Source organism: Ambystoma mexicanum, chromosome 6p (genome assembly GCF_040938575.1).
Source record: "Ambystoma mexicanum isolate Mex_15411 chromosome 6p, UKY_AmexF1_1, whole genome shotgun sequence".
NCBI lineage: Eukaryota > Metazoa > Chordata > Amphibia > Caudata > Ambystomatidae > Ambystoma > Ambystoma mexicanum.
Window position 1 is genome coordinate 433,589,532 of NC_090935.1, and position 26,429 is coordinate 433,615,960.

General features: G+C 42.0%; 1 protein-coding gene across 5 annotated transcripts in view; it reads right to left on the reverse strand.

Moving 5' to 3' along the window:
• The window catches only part of HCN1 (hyperpolarization activated cyclic nucleotide gated potassium channel 1), a 1,346,554-nt gene that overhangs the window by 1,009,354 nt on the left and 310,771 nt on the right, over positions 1 to 26,429 (reverse strand). For all 5 annotated transcript variants that reach the window (XM_069627242.1, XM_069627243.1, XM_069627244.1 and 2 more), the window contains exon 2: positions 1,937 to 2,360. In XM_069627242.1, coding sequence (XP_069483343.1) covers positions 1,937 to 2,360 — 424 coding nt within the window. The remainder of the gene's footprint in view (positions 1 to 1,936; positions 2,361 to 26,429) is intronic.

Sequence of the window (26,429 nt, forward strand, 5' to 3'; positions counted from 1 at the left end):
ATCACTTATTTTAAGCCCCTTTATAGTATCCGTTTAAAAAATGCACTGCTACTAAAGTTGTGACAAAGAAATATTCAATTGCCGCCTGCTTGCTTGAGCTTCTTTACTAAAAACAGTCAAGGAAGACTTCAGTGCCTCATTTAAAGATAAACATATGACACGTGTTCACTTATGTATTATTATCACTGAGTCTGTTTAGATCACAGATGAGAAAGTGAAAGAGGACAGCCTTTTTTCTACACACACGACTTGTGCTGGGCCACTGTAGAGAGAATTAGCATTTTCTGTGCATTTATTTCCTCTAGAGTTCATTCTGCTAGGAATCCTTGGCATCGAATGATGTACTTAAGTTTACATTGGCCATGTGACAGGCTGATATTTTCCTGACAGTCTGCCAGTTACAAAAGGACACGACAAAACAAATACTCTTTACGTCCGCTGTGGAAGCTTAATTAGATTTTTCCCAGAACTGCTTTGATCCTTTCGAAAGGTTGCTCACACATCAAGCACCCCACTTCTCTCCTTGCAAAGCATTTCTAGGTAACAAGTGCTCAGTGCTTCCAACAGCCCACCCTTCCTAGGTTCTGACCCACTTTCTGACCTGACTCAGGAGCATGAATGTTGAATTTAGTCTGAAAATAATGATATATCTTCTGAAAAGGGAATCATACACATGTATTCCCTGCCAGGCAAATGCTTCTTTCTAGAAGAGTGGAGGGATTAGGGGAAAATATTGGTATGCAGTGATAAAATCGCGGAAAAAATGTTGCCAGTACAAAAAATCCAAGAAAAAATGTGATTTGACCCATTAAAGGTGTACCCAATTACACCATTTAAAGGGAGCGGGGGCTGCGTGGGTGTCCCACGCTCCCCTTAAATGGTAGAATAGGTCCGGGGATTGCGGGGGTGTCCCCCTCATCATTTACATGGATTCCTGTGGCAAAACCACAGACTTTTTGCCACAATATTTTGTGTCCGCGGCAATTTTACCACATGGAACCGAAATATAATTCCTCGGATCTGCCAACAAATGTAAATTCCCTTGAATTGCTTGATATTTACATGCATATTTTCTACTGAGACAAATGCTAACACATGACGAGGACTGATCTAGTCTAGACACATAGTATAAATAATGGCTCGTCATGATTCACAATGGATATTATTTACCACAGAGAACACCACTGAAATATCCTCTAACCACGCAGAAATATGTCATGCACGCAATATTTCGGTTTACTCCACATAACCATTGATTCAAGTGAAATGGTCATCTGATTATCTTTCCAAGATCAAGTATGCTATGCAAATCCCTCAGTTCATTTAATCAAAGAAAGCCCACGTTTTGACACCTTTTATTGGACTACGTGAACACATTATGCTGCGATGGCAGATTCATAAGCGGTGGACGGTGAAGAGATGTCTTCATCAGATATTGGGCACTTTATAAATGAGCAACAAAGACAATCACACACAGAGCCAATGGCTGCAGGAGGAAGTGTGCAAGGAACGTAGTCCTGCATGGCCCTTTTATCTACGGGGTAGTGCAATTGGGAAGAAACACACATATGCACAACCACCAACAAACTGTTCTCATTGCCAGTGCGGGGAAATGTACATATTATCCAGGGCCATGCTATTCACCCAATGTGTTGCATGTAGTGCACAATGTATCCAAATACTTAAGGGCAGAGATATTAACCCTTTAAATGCCAGCGACGAGCCGGCTTGTCGGTAAAAACCGCTCCAGGTTGCCACCGACGAGCTGGCTCGTCGGTGGCACTTAAGTAGTTAATGAGGCGGGAAATGTTGGCGGGTTTGGGCGGTGAATACCGCGATTTAAAAAAAAAACCCGTTGGCACTGTTGCTATTGTAGAGAAATTCCAAAATGACACACAGGTAATGCACTTGAAGTAAAGTAACAGCATTGTCTTACCTCCTCCCACTGGTGTATGTATCGTATCAATCTTGACAGTCGCAATAAGCGCAGCAAACTGAGAATCTTAGTAAATCGGACAATGCGGAGTGCTCTGGCCGTCTTGTACACTTCAGAATCCATGCCCTTTTCTACAATGAGAAATATGTAATCCACTGGTATTGATGAGATGAAGTCCACCACAAACCAGCTCTTCAAGTAGTTGATCTTGATGACTTGTGGGTCCAGGATAATTTCAGAACTATCTTCGTTGACAATCCCAGTTCTAAAATTCATGATTAAGTCAAACAGAAAAACTGTGTCTGATGCTACATTGAAAATAATCCAAGGGGTAGTTGTTTGCTCTGTGAAGAATGTGATCCCGACGGGTATAATGACGAGATTGCCCACCATCATAATGAGCATGATCAAGTCCCAGTAAAACCTAAAGGGAAGAAAACAGAGGCATTACAAACCCAGCGTTAAACTCACATCATTGTCCACTTCCATAAGTCGTGCTCTTTTGCTCTTTCTGCTCTGAAAATATTTCATATAGGATGTAGGCGGCCAAAGGGTTTATGACTAAATTAACAATTCAACAGTTGTTTGCTATCCGTTGATGTCTTTATAAAAAAAAAAAAAATCAAATGGTAATAAAGATAACACACTACAAGCCACCATCATCAACAGAGAACATGTAGTCAATCTTTGAAGTCACCACCCATGTAGGGTATTTGATGAAGTCATGACAATCGTGTATAAAACCATGAAATCACAGCCCATGATATTCATGACTTAAGAGCTATTTACTATATACCACCATGAAATGATAGCTTGAAAGGAATCTGCAGAAATAAAGTGATTGCAAAAGTAGGTAGGCAGTCACAGTATTACCAAAGCTGAATTTATATTGCATAATCTATCTAAAAATGAATGACATTAGTGCACTTTGGTTCAACATTACTCAATCAAGACAATCTTCGGCGCAACACGGCTGTCAACTATTACTTTTAGCATGTGTTTACCAAGCATTCTAACCAGCTACCACTGTGTACCCCAGTGCGTTCTGTATCTTAGATACTTAGGAGGCAGGAGAGGGCCTGAGACTTATGACATACATGTCTGTGCTCACTTATATGTTCAGATTCATAAAGTTTTGATCAAAGTAAATCTATGGCATGAATCACCCGAATTTCGCATAACATTCGGAAAAAAAAAACATTTTCACAATCTGTGGTTCAGAACCATTATGCAAAACTGAGTCATAGTCTACGTTAAATTGTAAATTACACTTTGTACATTTCTAGATTTTAAACAAGGTTTTAATTATGCTATTTATTCTTAAAGTCTGATAAAGAATATTGGCCTGGTTAAGAGGGTCCAGGAACCTCTTTAAGCCGGTGGTGCGAGTCATACCAGGCAGGAATCCCGAGCCACTCGTACACCTGAAGAGCAAGGGGGCAGTTGAGAGGGCCCCAGTTCTTGACCCACCCTTTTCCAGTCTGTTTCTGAGAAGCTCGCCAGAGTGTTTGTGCTTTTTCCTAGTGACACACCATCAGAGCAAGGCAACAGCAAGAAACATCAGAGTGAGAGCCATTATCAAGCACCACATGTCAGCTGTAGAAAGATCGAGACCCGACCACCAGCTAATATCTCCCCGGTCTTATGTAGTTTTCCAGTGGCAGAGAAACACAAGTGAAAAGCCAGGAGTGTTGCAGCACCATCCACACGCAGGGACCAAGAAGATGAGCAATGCTGCAGAGTACAAGCAGCGAGTACACACAGAGACAACCAAGTACGTTACAGCACCAGGGGCATTTTTGGTTGGTGGATCCAAACACCAACAACCATGAGACTTATTTTAGGGGTGGCAGGAACGAGGCCCCCTAACACGAAGGTGAACATTTGGCAACAGTTACTATTCCTTGGATGGCTCACATGGAGGAAGTGGGCAGGGCTTTGCCCACTACTTGTACCCTTTGCTTCCTTCCACACATCCCAAGTGGGGAATACAGAGTCAAATTGGCTAAAGACAGAAAACCAATCCAGGAAGCACAGAGAGATAAGGAGACCAGAGGAATCAAGAAGAGTGGGAAAATTGGGTGAGATCAGAGGAGGAGGAGGTGCAAGACCAAGAGTTCAGCAGGAAGGAGGAGCAGAGGCGTCTGAAAGTGATTTGTGAATAAGATGAGGTATTGGCTGGTGAGTAAAAGAGGAACTGCATTGTGAGTGCGCATAAACGTGAGGCAAGTGAGGTAGGTGAAGGGGAGTATGGTGTAAATGTAAAGTGAGTGCATGAGTTAGAGATGGGTGTCTGAGCTAGTGGTGAGTTGATTAGTAGTAGTAGTGGTATGGGGAGGGAGTGATAGTTTGGAGGCTCTTGATAAAAAAAAAAACATTTTGGAAAAAAGAATTTTAAGGTGGGAAGAGGCCTGAAACGGTTGGTAGGGCAAAATTGTCATATCAAGCACATTTTGACTGGATTTTAGCTATTTTCCCGTGCCATCTGTGACAGTACACACAACAACACATTTCACAAGCAATTATTATTATGTAGACATTTCCAGAGCTGACACTACTTTCCCCTCAGTCCCCACAGTACTTTCCCCTCAGTCCACATGAAAGTATCATTTTTATGTGGACTGTGGCGAAAGGTTTTTGCTGGAATAATTTTGCAGCATTGATTTATTAACCCCTCAAAAAGACATACATGTTCATGTTCTCGAGAGGAGCTCAGCGGCAACGTGCTCGCCTTGGAAGCAAGAAGACACAGAGCAACAGAGGTTCGATCCACGGGTCTGTGCTTAGAAAACCTTAGAAAAAGTTATTGGAGACCTCCCAGACCAGCATTGTTAACAGCCTCCATTCAATCCCACAGAGCAAGCACATTCGCCACTACTTGACACCCTCTTGCTGCTTGGGCCTACAGGATCCAATGTGCCCGAACTGAGCTTGATCTGATTGCATGAATGTTCAACACCGGGTATGACGCCATCAAACCCACCAAGAACTGAATCCAGCTACTGTTGGCCCTGAACTGCCCCCTCTGTCCACTTCGACCCTAGAGAATGAAGAGGTCATTATTGCAGCTGTTTTCAACAATATATCCTTTTTCATGACTAGTAATGTACCACCCCTGGAACTACACTCAGAGCACTACTTTCGGCAGTCTGTCACATCTATTCTGTTTCTCCCTTTGGGTGGGCTTTTGTACAGTATTTTCCATTTGTTCTCCTTCAGATGCTGTGTTTAATTAATGTATGTAAATATATATATATATATATATATATATATATATATATATATATATATATATATATATATATATATAAATATATATATATATATATACATATATATATATATATATATATATATATATATATATATATATATATATATATATATATATATTGGGATTTCAATGTACTATGGAATGCACAAAGTGTATGTCTTTAGATTTGGTAAGCACTATGCACTGTATTTGGGAAGATAGACAAATATATCAGCCTAACCAATGGGGTATTAATCACAATGGCATGCCATACTTTTTCCGAAGATCAATAGTTACCAACTGCATAACATATGATATAACTATAATTTTGTCTTGAATTTGCTAGCACTATGCACTTTATCAACATAATCATATGATAAAAATGAATATATGTGATTCCCAACGAGTTCATGCCATCTGCAAAAGATATTTATGTGAGCACTATGCACTTTATGAACATCCACATATGGCAAAAACAAATAACCAGTGAATTTAAACGGAGCCAAGTGCAGAAAATATCATGTAACTGCTGTTAAGTTGTGGGCACTATGCACTTTATTAAAGCACTAGGCACCTTAGTAACACTAATGGGATCCTTATATGGGAAAAACAAATAATTAGTGTATTCAAATGGAGCCAAGGGCAAAAAATACCATGTAACAGCTATGATATTGTGAGCACTATGCACTTTATTAAAGCACCAGGCATCTTAGTACCACTAATGGGATATGGCCATAATGTCGGTATAATTCAAATGTCGGGCGAACATGTGTAAAAATGCAAGCATTGGTAAAAAGATGGAATTATCAAAGATATCTTTCTGTTTGTATCAGGCTTGTTCTAACCTCATAATGGGTGCTCAATATGTCAATAATATCTTTTATAATAAAAAAAACACCTCCAACATGGCACCCATGTAACCAGGGAATGGCTTTAAATACACTGTTTAAGAAGGACAACATCACTTGGAAAATGTTAAAAAAGAGAAGCCTGTCTTTTATGTTTACAATCTGACGAAGCCCGTAAGGGTGAAACGCGTAATTGTTTGTTCTCTCCTGAGCTGCTTGTCCACCGTGTTTTGCAAAATAAAGGACGTTTGATGGAGATCCCTTTTTTGCATCTGGCTGATTTTTATCTTTGAGGAGAGTGCCGCCTAAAAAGCTTTAACCAGCTTTTACCTTCTTTGTTTTATATATATATATATATATATATATATATATATATATATATATATATATATATGTTAGTACCTTTATCAGCAGGTTTAAAGACATAGTCTTCCAATGCACATATTTTGGACAGAGTTTCCTCCTCCCGATAGGTAAGATTCTTTTTGAAGTCACTTTTTGTTTTTCTGAATTTTTTGAGGTCATTGATAACCAAATCCTGGAAGGCTTCAATGCTGTCGCCAGGATTAAACATGGGGTTGAAATGTGATTTTAGTTTAAGATCGCTTTTACAAGGCCAATCAGTGCTGATGTTCATAAGCTCCCATTGTGGGTCACTTATATCTTCATCTTCCTGCCATTCTGTTTCCAAATGGATGAGATCTCTCAATACATTCATATCTTCTATGGCCACGGGTGTATAGCCACTGCGTGGTTCATCTTCTTTGGCCTTTGGTGGATTGGAGGCGAAAAATTTCTTCAGGCGTATCTTACGCATATATTTATCGAAATCAATTCTTGTTTCTGCATAATTATAAGGAGCAGAGGGACAAAAATTCAAACCAAGTTTTAACACTTTTAGTTCTTCCAACGAGAAATTACGTGATGTTAGGTTAATAATGGACATGTCTGGTAAATTACGTGGTGTTGTCATCAATTTTTTGTCCCAGAGCGTGTTTGTCTGTCTGTTTTGTCCATTTCTGCGACATTTGAGGCGGTTGCTCCTCCTTGTTTTTTTGTTCCTCGAGACTTGGTTGATTGCTCTCGTCCTCTTCCTCTTGTTTTTTTGTTGATACTGCTGCTTCTGCCATCCATTCCTAGGAGTCTCATCTCTTCTAAAAAATTCAGCTTTCTTTGGGGCTGTTCATTTTCACTTTCTGTGGTATCAGGATCTGAGGATGATGGTGCGCTGGATGCTTGATTCTCTGCATTCGACATTATGGTTGGGAGCTTTTGTCTTAAGGTGTCAAATCTTTTTGCAAATGTGAGCACTCTCCCCTTCTCATAATCGTCTTTGTCTCGCAGGAATTTGCATTGTTTCCGCAGCTTTATTTCCTCCTCAAATGTTTTTAGCCCCTTTTCCATGTTTATTCGGATGGCTTTGCCTTCTTCACTTTGATCGGTATTTTTTAATTGTTCTTCAATCTCTTGTATTTTAAGCAGTGCTTTTTGGCGATCAATCTTTGCATACTTTATTAAAATGTTAAGAAATGTTACTGAACATTTATTACTTGATTCACCCCATTCTTCCAGCATTTTGGGGTCCTGCTCTTCAAAAGTCGGTGTTGTAAGTATGCGTAATCCTCTGGGAACCCGTCCCACATCAACATAGTTTTGTAATGAGAATTCTTCCCACCATTTGCTTATCTCCTTTCTTTGGAGTTTTTCCAGTTCTCTAAGGAGTTTTATTTCTTCATTGCATTGTATATCCGGTGGTTTGTTACTCGGCTTACTTGTGGTGGCACTGGTTTGTTTTTCACAAAATAAGAACACCGCTTGCTCCTTACGTGCACTTTCTCTCTCCTTTTGTGTTGACATATTATGATTTAGAAAGCCTGACAATGGCTACCTTTCTCTCCAGAGAGTATAATTCTCACTTCCCAAGCAAAAGTTTTCTTTAAACAAAAAGTGCTTTCGAAAACAGTCCATAAACGGATGCCCAGTTAGAGAGAAGCTCGATTCAGTAAAAAACACAGTATCCCCGTATCCACAGTTTTGGACTTACCACAATGAATGGATGTTCCTCCACACTCCGATGGTAATGGTTCCTCCACTCATATGTGTGGCGAGTCCGTCTCTGCGAGCGGGTACTGTGGCTTCACTTTGCAGATAATTTCTGGGTCATCCGGAGCAAAAGCCTGCAGCTCTTTGAAGAGAAAAAGTGGATGCTGCGCTATGCTTTCAAATGCGGGAGCGGCAGCACGTTCCAACGCCGTTTTCTCCTCGGCGTGTTAGTATCCAAAGGAATCCCCGTACGAAGGTACAAGAAAAGTGGATGGCACTCCAGGAAGAGGTTTGGATTTAAGCAATCCTTTCCAAACACAGAGTCAGGAAGCTCGGATGTTACAGGCACAAAATAAGCTTTAATAATTATGATGTCCGAGGACAGAGAAAGAGACACGAAAACAACGACGCGTTTCGCGGCAACAAACCGCTTGTTCACGTTGGGGGTAAGTAACACAGAAAGAGGACTTAAAAACTAACAGTTTCTCTATGATTTTGGGATAGAGAGTCGTATTGTGTGACACATAATCTCCTAGTCAAAAGCGGCGGCCATATTTGAAATGACTTTTTCTCTGCCATTCATTGCATTTAAAATCTAGAATGCAAAAAGTATACAAATCGCTGTGACAATTTACACTGTTTAGACAAGCCAATGTGACATATGAGGCATAACTGTTTATAAATGTAATGCCAAGGTTACTACATAAATCTTAATGTACGGCACAATACATTTGCAAGCGTCACACATTTATGTTGAGCTTTATAATAAATGCCCATTTTCAATTTGTATCCGTGTTTTAAGTTAACCTGTTATGACCTTTAATATGTAAGTCTTCACAGTTGGGTTTTTTTTAATATGCTCAAATGTTGGAAATGAAGTGCTTAGTGCATCTCATTTTTATTAGCTGTGGTTTACATGTATTGGGATTAACTCTTAAAAATTCTTATATATAATGGCTGTGCAAATCTGCAGTATAAACATGATTTGTTGTTAAAGTGCTAGTGCAAACGTTATAAATAACTGAGCTGCTTGTCCACCGTGTTTTGCAAAATAAAGGACGTTTGATGGAGATCCCTTTTTTGCATCTGGCTGATTTATATCTTTGAGGAGAGTGCCGCCTAAAAAGCTTTAACCAGCTTTTACCTTCTTTGTTATATATATATATATATATATATATATATATATATATATATATATATATATATACCACAGTGCACGGTGGTGGCGCGAATTATGGTTGCTTAGCTTACCATAACTGGCGAATTTCAAGGGTTTTTCGGTTTTACTTGGAACCATAACGTCCCTTTAACAAAGTTTTTTCACTGAAGTTCATAGGTTTTTAGTAGCGCAACTTAACCATAACGTCCCTTTAACAAAGTTTTTTCACTGAATTTCATAGGTTTTTAGTAGCGCAACTTAACCATAACGTCCCTTTAACAAAGTTTTTTTCACTGAATATATATATATATATATATATATATATATATATATATATATATATATATATATATATATATATATATATGCCCTAGGACAGGGCAAAATTCGATGGGTTGCACTCCCAAGAGCAGCTGAGAAACGAAATCCAGTCTCAGCAAGGAAAAGGCATGACAGCAAATCCAGGCAGCACAAGTGTTTCTTTATTAATAAAAAGGTGCAGCAAAAAGGGAAAGCCTGGTTACAAAACAACGTGTTTCGTGGTACACTGACCGCTTGTTCACGTAGGTAGGGTGTTTCATGGAAGAAGGACTTCTTATATATGCTTTAAAACCTCCATGATACAAGTGCATAGAATGTCCCCATTCACGAGGTGGTACAAAATGATGAACACATGGCAGCCATTTTAAAACATTTAAGGCACTTCAACATGCAGTGTGTTAAGTAAAATAAAAACACATCGGTCAAGCCGGTCAAGTGGCACAGCGAGTAGAGCGCTCGCTTTGACATCCGTGCAGAGCCTGCTAACGCAGGTTCGAATCCCGGCGGGGCCAATCTCAACCTTTCATCCTTCCGAGGTCGATAAATGAGCACCACACACCGTGGGTAATAATAAGCAGCGCTCAGATACCTGAGGGTTTGTAGCGCTATATAAAAGCCTAATTATTATTATTATTATTATTATTATCGTAAGTGTCAATACATCAACCAAATGTTATATGATTAAGAATATAGCAACAATTGCACAGATGTGCTGGCTGCGAGGACTGTGGATGAAAATGGCAAACAGAAGGCCTCAGGTACATAACGAGTATCAAAGGAAAAATATATATAAAAAAAGGATATATAAATATATATAAATACACATCGTTCAAAATAAACGTGTGTTTTCCAATGGTATATCTGTCAACAAAGGCTGGTACCCAAGGTTAAATAAAGTCAAAAAATAATGCCATTCTAAGGCAACCGCCAAAAATGACGAGCCCTGCCTTGTAGGTCTGTCCATGTTATAACGTCTGAAGCAGCCATTACCTCAACGCTGTCCAAGCAGCCCCACAACATAATGTGTTCACTAGACAAAATATAGCCATTCTAAGTGTCCAACGTTGGTCTCGAATAAACAAAGATATATAGTCATGTAAGTCTAAGTTTACGCATACATATGCGAGGTGTAATACAAATCGAACTTAATAGTGCAGTCTTGAGACAATATAAAGTGCTTAGTGCTTTAGCAGCAGTGTAAAGTGCTAAGTGCTTTAGAGGCATTTTATATACCATTGATTGGACATTCCCTTTATTTTGGACTGCTACTGTGTTGTTTGGGTCACCGCTGGTTTACCTTCACACCATTCTTAAGAGTATAGCCCTCCCACTACCCATGTTACCACAAAAAAGGCAAAGGAGGTATTTCTCTTAATTGTCCCTGTTTTACCTTTATGGTTGCATTGGATTTTGGTGTGTAGGAGTGTGAGAGCTGAGTGGACTATTTTACCCCTTCTCATCCTCTCTACTCCTATGGAGCAGAATCCAATTTGCCACACAAGCTGGTTAAGATGTAGGAAAGACTTAAGACAAAGAAAACAGATGTGGCCAAGGTAACAAGGTAGAGGAATAGATTATGTGATCACAGTTAACCCCTAGAAAAATGGATTAGTCATTATTAAAAGGTTACTTTATGACTGTGCTGTCAAGTATTCAGCTTTTTCTGGGCAAGCAATACGCTTTGAAAACTCAAAATTCTGCATTTTGACCAGCCGTTGGTGGTTACAGCATACATGCAACACCAGGTATGCATAGTCTCATAGTAGGGTGTATTTAGATAGTAATATACAAAACATATTCATTCACTACAAGTACACATGTCATTACTGAAGTGCCAACACAAGTCCCCAGGTAGCTACGTATGCACTACAGATGCATATATAATTTCTATAATGCCAGCGCAAGCCCTCAAGTATCTATTCAGTTAATGTACACACATGTAACCGTTTTAAAATACTTAGAAAGAGCATGCTAGTTGTGAGAATATTAGTTAGACACATGTAGAAAAGGTATGAACAAAGGCCTGACAGGTAAATAAAGAGCAAGAATGTTTACTTTCAGTAAGTGAAAGACTCGAAAATATATTTTGTAAATTGATGACGCACAGTCAGGAAATGCCAAGCTGGAAAAGTCCATTCTCTAATCTCGTGGACCAAGACAACCATCAGCAGGCAGGTCACTAAAATAGCATCAAATGGCGAAGAGGTGAGGTAGGACCCAATTAGGATTCATAACATAACCAATAAGTAAACAAGATGCAGCAAAAATGTCAGTGTCTGGTAAACAATGTAAGCCTCATCATTTCATTACATATAATTGGCCATTAGAAATATGGGGTAATGTAAGGGTGAGTAATTGGCACTGGACATGACATTAAATGGGCCACGAAAATAGTATATAAACGAGACATAAGAATAGCTTGAGAAAAGTCTCAGAACCATGTAAAAAGGAGCGTTAGGTGCTGACCCACAGCCAGCCAGGCATGCATGGTACAGAGGATTTTAAATGTAATCTTGCACTCCACAGAGAGCAAATTGCATACTTGAAAGGCAGGCTTTATGTGCCCCACTTCTACCAATGTCCAATGTATGCTCTACGTGACCACAGGATTGTGAACTTGTAGGGCGTGATTTACACACATGATTTAACATGGTAAAGTCCCATTGAAAACATTTTTGTAAATCAGGCCCTTAGGCTTTCTTAGAGATTCTTTCGGGAGACCACTGCAAATTATAATGCCTGCATTTAAATACAGCACCTATATGTGTGTTACTGATGGGCATGCCCCGTTGGACCACTGGATCTGCTCAACTTCACAAGGGTTGAAGGCCTCAGACGTGCGGGTCTGTGTGGTGGTGCATTCCAAGGCTCCTTGTGAATAAGATGTATTTTCTTTTGGCACAGGCGAACATGAAGTGCCAGTGCGTTCTATTCACGTGTGCCACACTTTCAGACCTTAAGTGCATATGAGCCAAAGGGGAGGTCTTGTGCACAGAAAGTGGACTTAGACTTTTACATTCCTAACCCAACATCAGCACTGGCCATATAATGCTGCTAAAACGACCCAATCACTGAAGCACCTGCATATTTCACTATCAGAATAAACAATATTTTTTCATGACTTTCTTTAAGGGCTGGAGGATGATCACGTTTCTAATTGTTGTGACTTATCACGTATGTGATCAACTCACAGGAGCAAAAACTCATTTTACTGAGCTTCCTAAAAACCACCCTGATTGTGTATAATCTAAAAGGATGACAAGTGGCCCTCCTGCAGGTGGTCCCTGATATTTACCAAACTCAAAATGTGTTTTTAAAATTGTCACAAACTATAATGATGGCGTTAGTACAATACAAAGCTGCATGTGTGACATTTGGCATGTGGACAATCTTCAACACAAAGGGTGAAGTCTTTGGTGACTAAACACATCAGTTATACACGTCTTATACGAGTAAACGGAGATGAGCCTTAAACTCGCTGTGACTCCATAAAGACATTTCCCCTGTGGAATTGTGCATTGATGCTATTACAAAACTCCTCAGGGACATACTGATCACAGCTGATGCGTTAGCTTCGATCATTAGTTCATTGACAGAATCCCCCAATGATTTTGCAAGGACACTTTCATGTTGCCTTTAAGGCAAATGGACATTGAAATCAAGCCCAATCGTTTTCGTTTAACTTCTCTTTATCAGGAAATACATACACACCCGCTTGTGTCAGGATGTTGCGTAGGTGGAGTCGTGGAGTTGATTTTACCAATTCTTTCCGTGTTTTACGCAACTTGTGACTTTATCTTCGAGACCCGTACCATTGAAGTACTTGTGCACTTGAGACACAGATGCGCAACATGCAACATACGCTTTACTTGAAAGCGTGGCCAGTTCGGTAAGGTCTTCGAGACCCAGCTTTCTTAAAAGCAGCATTTGAGTTTCTAGTCAAAGATGCCCGTCTTTTTTCTTGCTCGGGAGTGGAGGGTGCGTAGTTGCCCCTTATCACCAACGAGCAGGCTAACAGAAGGAAGATATGGGGAAGAGGGGATGGGTACATGTGCCGAAAGGTTCAGGGTGAAACAAGCCTGCCAAACTCAATGACTGAGAAACAGAGACTGTGGAACGATTGGTAAGACACTAAGCCAGTGAGGAGCCACTCCATTTGTGGTAGAAGGTGGAAAACAGTAATTCTGCAATGCTTACCCAAACAATACCCAGGACACCGAGAGTACGGCTCCATGAGAAGAGAAGGTTTTCAATAAAGCCATATACAGCAAACAGCAGCCCATGGAGTCATTGAAGGAAGGGAACGGTCACATGGTATGGAATAGGCTAACCAAACGGTAAACCCAGAGTATCAGAGAGCTGCTGGCATGCCTATGGAATGAAGTGCATAGCTTCAAAGAAGAGTGAGATCTGAAACACAAAGCGGTTCCCAGCGTGTTCACACACAGAGATTGTGTGAACTGAGCAACAGGCTGGGAGTAGAAGGTATATTCCCTTAGCATGTTAAGCAACAGAAAAGCGGAAGACGCTGGCCTCTGAGATGCGTAGTCAGACTGACACGGCGGAATAAGGAGCAGGCTTCAGGGAGCAGAAGTTATACTCTCCTGGCATATGTAACAAAGAGAGAACGTTTGTTTGAAATCAACAATGCACTGGCTTCTGTGAGTTGGAATGATACCCTCATTGAATACAGAGCCTGGGAAGCAGATCTTTCCAACACATCAGCACCCTGACGTCTGATAGTTGGAGACTTTCTCCCATGGCATGTATGCTCAAGTGAAGGAGATTGGGTGCTCTATGCTGAAATGCCGGAGCTGGGAGATATTGTATTAGCAAATACAAATAAGAGAACAAAACAAAAGGAGAATGTGTGAACCGATTAACGCGTTGACCTCAGTGAATGGGAGGCACACTCCCATATCATGTATTTAACAAAGAAAAGAGATGGGGTGAAATGAGAAACACATAGCACTCCAGGCGTTGCAGTCAGACCCACAGCATGTACACAAAATTGGACCACGAAATGTAGACTACGTGAACTGAGCCACCCTTTGCAGCCTGGGATATGAGTTCAGAGTTGCATGAGCCAGCAACACCAAGAGAAAGGGACTGGTTAAATTGGGTTAATTGAGCCTTGATTCCCCAGTGTCCTCAGCCAAAGAAACATGATTGTGTGACCTACAGGAAATGCTGACCTTTGGGAAACGGAGTTCATATCCCATAGCATGGTCAACTAATGGGAAGAGACTGTGCAAACTTCGATAAATATTGTTTTTTTGAAGGAAGGTGGTGAGACATCCTATGTTGTTTACCCACAGGCCGTTTTCATCGAAGCTCATTCCCACGGGCCTGGTGTCAGCACTGCAGAGGAACCTCATTCCCTTTGCGTGGCCTTTGCTCACCAGTGCAGGGGGACACCCCCGCAACCCCTGTTCCCTCCCCAACCCCATTCCAACAAGACCTGTTGCTTGTTCAGCAGGCGACACCCCGCCACCCCTGGACTCCTGGCTGGCTCCCATTTGGACACACATGCACGCACCCCACACACATACATTAGTACATACATGCATACATACAATCGTTCTACCCTCGCCAATTCCCCTACTTACTCCCCGGCCAGTGCGATGGAAGCCCATTCCTGCTTCAGTAGCTGCAAAGGCAGAGTTCTCCTACAGGGAGCCATTCGGTGAAAGGGGCCTTTCTCGGAAATCCTTTCAATGAAAGCGGGCGCTTTGAGAAATCCCAGGAAAGGCAGAAGGACATGTCAGAAGTGGTTAAAAGGAGAGTAGAAATCCCAACCTCTGCTAGGAAAACGAAGAGACCACCTTCACATCCTGACATGTGGTGAACTGTTCAGTGGAAGCTTTGGGAATATATTGATGCTTTGCTCAAATTCTATTAAATGATTCACCGCAACACTTTTGAGCGAACACTTGGACACTCTCTGCACTGACACAAATAGATGCTGGGTTGTTTAACTCCTAGGCAACCTCCTTGGCTTTCCCTGTGGTTCTGAACTCTGAAGAGACTTGCCAGTGTAAAAATATAGTTATAGCTGCTGATATATGGGTAGGAATAGGAATGTAGTGCCCTTGTGGAACTTAAACAAGGTTCTTTGCAGAGAACACCTATTAAGGAGTACAGGACGTTGTGATTACACGTGGCATTCTGTGCGCAAAATATGGACAGTTCTCTAACGAAATCAGATAAGCCAGCTGTTCCTGTACTTTCCTGGAGCACAACTTAAAATGGTCGGTATGCTTCATGGGACGCTTAGCCTTTTCGCTGAAGGGCAGCATCCATGTTGTTCTCTCCACGCTAAAGTATATGGCAGGCATCAAAGCCACCTTGTCTATACGATGCTACAGCCTGCAATCATGTTTTACAATGGAGACTCATCTCCTGCAGATTGTATTGTACTATGCACTTTACGTATTAAGCTTGAAATAGACAGTTAAAGCATGATAAGCATGCGTGTTTGATACTGATCTGTTACGGGTATTTGAAGAGTTGAGCCCCAAAGTACAACCTGTGCTTTACCACAAAATAAGGACTCCGCCATGCGACCTGTTTAGAGCCCCCCAATCCCCTAGAAAAAGTTGGGTTCAGCACACGAGATACCCGAGCGAAGCAACGCCTCCTTTCATGCCCAATGAATAGGATTACCAATGTTGTTGCAGCAGCATGACGTGGACGGCACTAGATGAAATATGTACGGTTTTCAATTCAAACTTGCATCTTGCAGCTGGCGTAGAAAGGAGGGAGTGGTGCCTGTCCACTGGCACACAAATGTCCCAGCCGCCTTTGTGTGCAGCCAGTAAAACGACTATGCGCATGGCAGCAGCGGAGGCAGATTTTAGTGCCATGGCGATGAGTGGATCGTGAGACAGCACTCGGATTGTAAACGATTCAACAACAGTGGCCACGCGTGAATATATTTAGTGGGGCATTAACATCTTGCACAAATTAGTGCAGGCAAACAAAACAGGCTAAGTGAGGGAGCCGTAACTAACGAAGGGCCAATCCTGTGTTTCTTCCAAGAAAATGTTTCAAATAATCTGTTGAAATGGTTCATTTTACAGAATATGTTGTTCAGAAAAGTGGGCCAAAAAGTTGAACTATTTACAATTGGTTCCCTAGGGCAACGCATAAAGAAAATCTACTAGATGCCGTTCCACCAAAGAGTACACAGAAGCATTTGACCTATGACTTATAATATTGAGTGCACAGCATAGGCCAACATTGCCATTGCAAGTCATTTCATGCAGCTGCATCCAACATAAATCCCAGCGTTGCCAATGTAAATCATTTTATGATGTCGAGTGCATAATACATGCCAGCATTGCTAATGTAATGCATCTTCACTTTTATGCAGCAATGTATGCCATTATGCTCACTGAAAATAACTTTTATGAAGCTTTGTTATGATATATTTATAACACACTTAATACCCAGAGTTTTCTAAGTGCGGGCCCGGGGATCGAACCTGTGGTGCTCTGTATTGTCTTGCTTCCAAGGGGAGCACATTGCCCCTGAGCTATCCTCCCGAGACCTCCATTTGAACACAACCAAGCCTTTTATGGTCACTTTAAATCACGTTGATTAAGCTGCAACCACAAGCTATACCAAAACTATCAATATAGCAAATTGGATGATATTGCACAAACACTTTAACCCAGCATTGTCAATATTGCAAGCTTTTATGATGCAGCTCCCTGGCACCAAACCCATGTATACATTCCACACACCCACACACACGTACACCCACACAGATAATCATCAACCACACAATAAATCAGAAACAAGAAGCAGGGACATGTGCAGACATTAACTCTGCTTGTACAGGAAGAAAACAAGCACAATACATGGCTTCTCTTTTTATGCCCTCAGATTTTAAAGCCATCTTCCTGTCATCACCAGATGTGCCCCTCTCTTGCATTTCATGATGGAACTCAAGGCCCTCCTCTTCAAGGAATGATCCTTCCCAATGCCTAGCTACAGACACCCTCCAACCTCCACCAAACCTAAGACTAGGCAATCAGCTCCCCCATGTTTCCTCCCCTGGTTCCTTGTAGTACTTACCTTAACATCCTTGCAACAAAAGTGTTTTCCATGAATTTCAAAGATGTTGTTACAATATATCGCTTACTTAATGTCCCTGCAACTAAAGACGTGTCCTTGAATTTCAAGGGCTTTTTTGTTCCATAGATTTCTTTCTGCTCATGGCCAGTGGCCTATGGCCATACCCACTGTATATTTTAGAGCACTACCAGACCACTAGCCAGGACATTCGGCCACAGCATGGGCACAACCTTGGGCCTTACCCAGTGTCCATTTTAGAAAACTACCAGAACACTAGCCAAGGCCTTTGGCCATGACTGCTAGGCACATCCACTCTATATTTTAAAACACTTGCAACCCATCGCTCAAAGACTTACATCAATCACAAACTGAGTTTGAACTGTTTTGACAGTGGTATTGTTATGTAGAAAAGACTGCAGGCTTTGAGAACTCACAATGTGTTAGGCACTGTACAGTGAGATTAAATTATTTGCCAAGCATCACACACTTTCATGAAGCAGCATGCAAAAAGCCCCTTGTTTTATGTCCATTCTCTTGGTGACTGTTGTGATACATCACATGACTCCAACTAACTGCATTTAGGCAGCATGAAAAAGGGAACAAATGACCAGCAATGTGAAAAAAATGTCTGCACTGGGAACATGATAACCTGAGTAAAATCATGGCACCCAAATACATGAGCAATCTTGCCAAACTAAAAAAAAACCAAGACGTTGTGTGTGCCCTCTAAAAAAAGTTATGCTGTCCACTGCACCAGTGTCCAGGATTGCACATTCTATTGCCACGTCATGGGGGAAAAAAAACCTGTGACTTAGCAGCCCTCTCATAATTTCACCTCCTCACCCGCATATCTGGCTTTCAACAATACTCTGCTTTATAAAGATAACTTGAAAAGTACATATACAACAGTATAACTCCAATATATAAATCCTTATAGAACTATGATAGCCAAAAAATGTACAATAGTGTCATTATTCCCCCATCTTGACTGGGACACTACGAATACCAGAATTAATTCAGCATAAGGCTGTCTTGTAGTCTTGGACTGACAGTAGCACAGTTTGAAGAAATAATAATGCACAGGTTGTGTGTTTTCTTAGTGTGCCATCAGATATTCAAAACTAAGAGAATACATGGCATCCGGGACTGTGGGTTTTCTCCCATCCATGCAATCACTAGGACCAACCCTGCTTAGCTTCAAACATGGCCCCCTCAGGCCATGTTTCTCTAAGTGGTCTTGTAACATGGGCTCACTTATTCGGCCTCATGGCCTGAGGGGCTGGCCCCTTCCATGCTTTGAAGCTACGCAGGTCCCCCATATTTGACTTGAAGATACGCAGGGTCAGTCCTAATGTTTGCATGGGTGGGAGACCCAAGGGGTCATCCTCAAGGCAGGAAGTAATGCCCGCTGGGCATTAAACACATATATAGGCCACCACAGGTATTGATACCATCTATTGATTCTACAATGGAATTTATCCACTGAACCATATTGAAAGACTCATTTCATCAAATTTCTGAAGGCAACAAAGCGTACCCAAACGGTAACAGTCTAGGAGAAACTCAGTTGTATTCCTGGAACTTTGCTATAAGTTTCTATAGAGGGATACATCCCCATTACTTCCTGCCTTGAGGACGACCCCTTGGGTCGAAACACGTGTCGGCTGAATACACAATTAAAAATCTCCATTCACAAATCTGGATGGCTATTCCTTTGAATACTGAATAATAATGAGACTGATAATTTGAACTTGGTGTCCCTTGCGCAGTAGTACTGCACACCCGCCCATTTTATGCTTACACACAGTAAGTGAACATGCATCTTAAAGTGAAATATACAAAGGTAGTTCAATTGACTTTCCTCTGAGAATAAAGTGTGCAAGACAAAATAGCATTGGACTAAACATCCTGGTAGCCAAATACTTGAGCAAGCTTGCCAACATCAAAAAAGCCCAAGGAGCTGCATTCACCCTTGGTCCTGTTTACTGCAGGGATGGGAGACAGTCCACAGTCCCGAATGCCTTGTGTTTTCTTAGTTTTAAATATCTAATAGCACACTAAGAAAACACACAGCATTTGCAATATTCTTTTAAAACCGTGCTACTGTCAGTCCTTGAAAGTATTGCACTCAGAGACCATATGTTTGCCTTTTGCTGAATTGCATTCTGGTATCAGGCAAAGACCATGGCTAGTAGTCTGGTAGTGTTCTAAAATATACAGTGGGCACGGCTGTAGGCCACTGGCCATGTGCGGTAAACAAAAGCCCTTAAAATTCAAGTAATAAATGTTAGTTGCAGGGACGTTAAGGTAAGCAAAACATTGTAACAAAACCTGTGTAATTCTAAGATAAGAGTTTAGTTGCAAGGATGTTAAGGTGATAACTTAACACAGCAAAACCCCTTAAATAAGGCTAAAGCCTCCTATTGTGCCGCTAGTGGCATCATGATGACATCACTAATGACATATATGACATCACAGATAGCATAACCAATGGCATCAGTGTTAGCATCACTAAAATACATCCTACATGATGACTTCAATGATTATTTGGATCTGCATGATTTTTCCGTCACAGAAAAGTCAGTAACGGAAAAGTTTGCATGGGAAATGTATGCACCACCAAAGGTTTGTACATAAAGGAATGTCCAATCAAGGTTCTATAAAAATATGTAAACTTTAATTAAACACACCTTGTAAAATAATAACTAACTTGAAAACACTGAAAAAACACACCTGTTGAAAGAACACAGAATATGCAAAGATAAAAAAAAAAGTAACACGCTGTAGGTGCAAACAGCTGTTCAAGCAATGCAAAAGCAGTGGCACTTCACTGTTTGAGCAAAGCACTTACATGTGTTTGCTGGGATGGGGTGGTGCAGAACTTGTTTGAAAGGGCGGACTATGGTTCAAAAGGTGATAAGTGCCAAAGGAAGCTCTGTAGTGAGCTGGCCGTTTGAACATATTTGAACACACTAGATACATGTCTCACAGCACTTCTATGGTGATATGGCAGGAATCCTGGCTGTCTTGGCACTCAGCAGCTGTGAGTATCAGGGACAAGATGGGTGCTTTTTCGGGCTCCCAAACATGATGGAGGATGGAACACACCTTCCAGGGGTTCTTCTGCATGGTGGGGTCCTGGGTAGCAGTGTGGCTGGTAGAGTTGCAGGTATTGTTCCAGCAACAGGTTCACCCCCAATAGTCATTGAGGATGGTTATGGGACAGAGATTGCCTTTGCTTTCGACCAGCGGTCTTCACTTCACAACAGTAGGCTTTTGGACAGGGCTGCTCTCCCAACACTGTCCAACTAAGTCTTCTGCAAGGGTTCAAGGAAGTGAAGGCAACAGGAAGGAACGATGGGGGGGAGAGAGAAACAAGATGGTGGAACTTTCCTCCAGCTGTGGATAGCTCCCTCTTTCTACACTACACTACCCCTTCCCTTCTCAATTAAATGAAAGGCCTTTAGATATGCAGCACACTGTTATGAGGTCAAGCCTTTTGTGAATGAATGTGCCTTTGGTTCCGGTTTCCAGTACAGCTTCCTGTGGAGTCAGTGTACAGGGAGGGGTTACCTGCCCTTGAAAAAGACCAAAAAGAGGCAATCCCTGTCTTGCCAGCAGTGGCAAGGTCCTTCCTGTCTGGGCAAAATACACTCAGCCATTCCACAGCTGAACTGGGCACACAGGGCTGATGCATGTGTGATATCAAATTGCTTTGGCTGTAATAATTATTAGAATACCATGCATCATACCATAACTCAGGTATGGATTATAGTTTTAGAGATATATCTGCGACCAGGAGAGTAAACTCATAATGATTGGGTTTATGTACAGGGGTGCATGTCTTAAATGCAGCTCCTGCACTGCAGATACTTATCTGTCACTGCAACTATGAAAGGGGAACCTGTAATCTCCGAAATTGCTCTGTGCTTGTGACAAATCAACTTCTGGGGCACCAGTGGTCCAGGGATGAATGTCAGTTTCTAACCATCAATCAGCCCCACACCTCTATTACACCAGAAGGGATCCAAATAGATCGGAATCACAACTACATTATAAACCTCCTTGTCCAACGTAAACGGAATGGCAGGCTTATCTTAGAAAGGTTGTGTATCATTTAGTTGCAACAAAGCGAAAATACAATTATTACCCAATGATAAAAGGGACTGTCCAGTCAAGGTTGTATACAATATCTACTTTATTTCTATCACAACAGACAGTTCTAGCAACACTACGAAATACAACCCACCCTGTAAATGAATGCAGAGGGCAGTTTCAAAGAAGGAAACGTGATGCACTGTAGATACTGACAAGAGAGTAGTTGGTATGGTAAATAATTTCAACAGTTCAAGGATGCTTGACTTCAGCACATATGGAGCAATGGGTCTTAACATGTTTCTAGGGGCCTTCCAGGAACGACCAGGGGACAGAACGACAATGTACCTTTTGCTGCAGGTGTTCTTGCTGCTTGACAGGGTTGAGTCGGCTTCGGTATGCTTTCCAGGCTTCTGTGACAGAGTTCAAGATGGGAGTCAGCTGCGAGTATCAGGTGGCAAGACAGTTCGGCAAGCAAAGCTGGATGAACGGCTGCAGGCTGGCCTACACAGTGGCTCAGGGTCTGGAATCATTGTCTTAGTGCTGGTTTGCAGTTCTGAAGCACTGGTCGAGACGTCTCAGTTGTCTTTAATTGACCGCGGCATAACAACGGTCAGCGTTGCAGTCTGCTGCAGCAGGAGGAACTCGACTGGCTCAAAAATATCCTTTATGGAGGATGTCGGTATATGCTCGTCGAGGCACTTCTCCCAGCTTCTTCACAGGGCTTGTGTCATCCTTTAGGCCGTTGACCCAAAGCTGAGGAGTGTGTTGCAGGTAGCTGCCTTGTCCTTAGTTTCGGTTTCAGAAACCAACTGGCACTTCCCACCTAGGAAGCTTGCTGCAGAGCCTAGCAGGGCATGCTGTGTGCTGGCTTGGTACCAGTTCTGGAGCTGCTGACGGGTCGCTGGATTCGGTACTCCCCTCTGTCCCCTGGCAGATGTTTAGGGGAGGGATCGTGCTTCCCTCTTTGGAGATCCTGCCCTTCCTTCAATGGCAGAAGATGTAAGGTACCTTCAGCCAGGGTCCAATGATGACTTGTTCTTGCTACTCCTTGCAAAGTCTTAAGATGATCTGCCAAAAGAGGGGCTCAACCCTCTTTTAAAGCCAAATGGACCACAGGGATTGGTGTAGGCTAAGCCTACCTTAATTAACCAATCCTGGGTCTCCACCAAACATCTCCATTATGCGTGATGTCATAACCAGAGTGCTTTGCAACAGAACTGGTAAATGTGTGAAAACATGTTAAACTAAGTCAAACCCAACTTCCTGTCTGTTGTAGATCAAAGGGTCCCTCTGGTTAATGGAGCTCTCTGTGGTTCCTGATTAAAGCCTCAGGTCCCACTTGAAGCTGTGGCGAGACCAGAAGTTCTGGCTCCATCAAACCACATACTCGAACCTTCTGAATGGGGTGCCGCTCTGATGTGACTACTGTAAACACATTCTCAGACATTACTTTTTACTGGCAATTGATACTAAGGTGGAAGCTGGTATCAGGTTGACACAGTTGCAAATTAAAGGTTGTTGGGGTTTCCTGTCTCCTTTGTTAGCCTCTGAAGTGAGTCTCCATGTGGGCCTGTTTGAATTACTTTCTGATTAGTATGCAAAGGACATGGCAGTTCCATGGGGCCTTTGTTAGTTAATCAGGTTGGCCATGGCAGGGGGAAGCTTTGGCCCTCTCCCTTCTGGAGATGTATTGTGTAATCCTGCCATATCCCAACTAAATATGACACGGGGGGACTGCACCTGTACAATGTTTCCACCCAGAGTACACAGGTCCATGTGTATGTCATGCGGTGAGCATAGGAAAATGTGTGCGGATTAGCCCCCACATATTCCGGAGATTGATCTATCATCATTCAATTTCATTTAAAATTTCATAAAAGATCTGACGAGCGCACACCCACCGTGCAGATGATTGAATTGCTCACAGTGCTACTGGTGGAGCAGGTGCTGCAGGTGAGGATACTGATGCTGCAAGGCACAGGTACAGGCTATACTTTTGGCATGGAGCTTTGTGAAAGGGGTATCTGATCAGCAGATTTCCCTTTCAGAGATGGAATTACCCACATCATTGTATTATTTAATACAAAATAAAAAATGTGTCAGTGTTGATAAGTGATTCATGACGTGTTTTGAGGTCATGCAGGTTTTCACTCTTTTGCTGCTGCTGTTGCTACACTTTATGACCGCCCTTGCCAATCCACAATGAAGCCTGTAAATCACAAGTCAAAGAGAGTCAGAATGAGGATCTATGTGATCACTGCGCCGCCCATAACTGCGATGGACGAAATGCTGACGCCAGTTACGGCACGGCGCAGTGATCATATAGATCACTGTGCCCACTTCCCCGGCCTGCTTTTCCCTTCCTACCCCCCACCCCCAAATTACCTTTCATGGTGGCACACTTCTGTGTGGGCCGCCTGCACCCTGCAATCCCTGCGGCATCAGCTCCTCCCACTAACTTGGGTTAGAGCTGACGCGGTAGGGTGCTTTTCTTTTTTTTACCTTTCGTGTCCCCCGCTTACCAAAATGGTAAGCGGGGGACACCGCTGCAACCCCCGACTCCCGTTACGGTGCCCAAGCAGAGCGGGGGACACCCCCACAACCGCCGCTCTGCTTGGGCGCAGTAAATGTGGCCCTCATTTTGTGCTCCCCCAAAGTCGCAGTAACTGCGGGGGCGCACAAATGAGGGCGACATTCTTGTACGATTCCTCAGAATGACAGTAAGAGGGAAAGCCAATTCCATAAATAGTGAGGCCCTTCAAAAGCAAGATGGTTCACTCTGTTTCACCAGATTCCTGATCCCCTATGACATTGGTCTTGAACTTGCTAAGAAAATCAATACTATATTTCGAGAGAAAAGGAGAAGATGAGAGAGATTATTATTACAACCAAAGGAAAAACAAAACACACTTGCAAGACTCCTGATAGCTAGACTTCAAGGATCCTGGAGAGATAATACTCCATGCAAAAACAGAAAGAGGACCTCATTACGATTTCAGCAGTGCCTGAAAATAGATGGGTATAGAAATGGTAATGGCGTTATCACAATTTTACTCTCATTTTAAAGCTCTGTCAAATTCTGAGTTTGGAGTTGAGGTGGAGGGTCACCTCCAGCATAGCGTGTAGGGTTGAGGCACACCCTCCACTTCACTTTCAAAGATCAGTGGATTTACAACTCAGAGTAAATCTGCCAGGATCTGCATTGATTTATATAGACTTCAAAAATGGGAGCTCCGTCTGGTATTACCCCACTCTTCTTCCTGTGGTAAGTCAATGGGACCAAGTGGCAGTAATGGTAAATGAGTTTGGCTGAAATTCTGATGGAAGCTGTGGGATGTATTGACCGACTCTGCTTTACTAAGCGGCCTCACTCTGCTATCTATGGTGCGAGAAACAGCAAAATGGTGCCAAAACCTCCAAAACCGCGTTTCAACACACAAAAAGATGGCTGCACAACCTGCCACCCATGGTGCATGTGTGGTTGAACAGAGCACACGATGCAGAAAAAGTGCCAGTGGGCTCCATGGTAAGTAAACCTAGAGTGCAGAGGGAGCAGCAGAGTTTTGCATGTGAAACTCTAAAATTTGCCTGTAAATGACATTTACTTTTCTGTTGAAACTTCAAAATGCGTGTATATAACACTTTCCAACACTCAAAATCTTGCTTGGCGCTAAAATTCAGTTAATCTAATGAAGCACTGTGAATGTACAAGGTCCTGAAATGTGAAAAACAATACACCTTCTCAGCAAAACTGGATTGCCTGTGAGTGACAGCCCCTGTCAAATGGGCTCTCCTCATTAAGCTTTAAAGTTGTCTAAAACTAAAGATCTGCCGGATTAGCAAATATAAAAGGATTGTTGCTGAAAGTAACACAGATCTCAGTTGTTTTTATCCCACATGTTTAAATCTAAGAATGTAATTTATCTATGTCATCTGATTCAACAAGTTTGTTTTAGGCTGGCTGGGCCTGCAAGAGGTTGAAAAACAGGTTTCCATCCAAGGGGAGGGCATTCCTCTCAGCAGATGCTCACTGAGACATGATAATTGTGGGGTAGGCCAGACTTGTGTCTGCAGCCAAGGACTGAACAATGGCAGATTCTCCAGGCCAGGAAATGGACATGTGAAAAGGTCGTAAGCTAGGCTTGCAGAAGGAAATCTCAAAGGTGGGCGCTGTTCCTTGAAGGAAATCCCAAAGGTGGGGGCTACTCCTTGCCTCCAGAGACAGATAAAAGGCGAACCATTTGCTGCCAAGAATATGTAATGAACATTTTTAGAGACTTATAACTCGCTTTCAGAAGTGGTGAAAAATATGAAATGGGCAGATTTGTTGTTCTAGTTTTTGGCCCTACATTTCAAAACGTGGTGGAACTGTGTAGCATATTCTGAACAGGAATGGCAGTATATGTGGTTTTATAAGAACTGCATTTATGCTAGAATTGTTAAACTTTGCACACACATTCCTATGGTAAACATGCATATTTGTGGAAATTCAGAGAAAGTTTGGAAAATATGTTTGTGGCGAAATGGACAAAATGCTGCAAAAAGGAGAAACAAGGTCTCACTGTTGTGGGATTTTGATGAACAGATACTCCATAAAATATGTAATCATTGTATGTGATTTTCATAGAAGTTACAAATGTATAAATATGTATGTAGGACAAAATTCGATTTTGATACTATTGGCTAAAG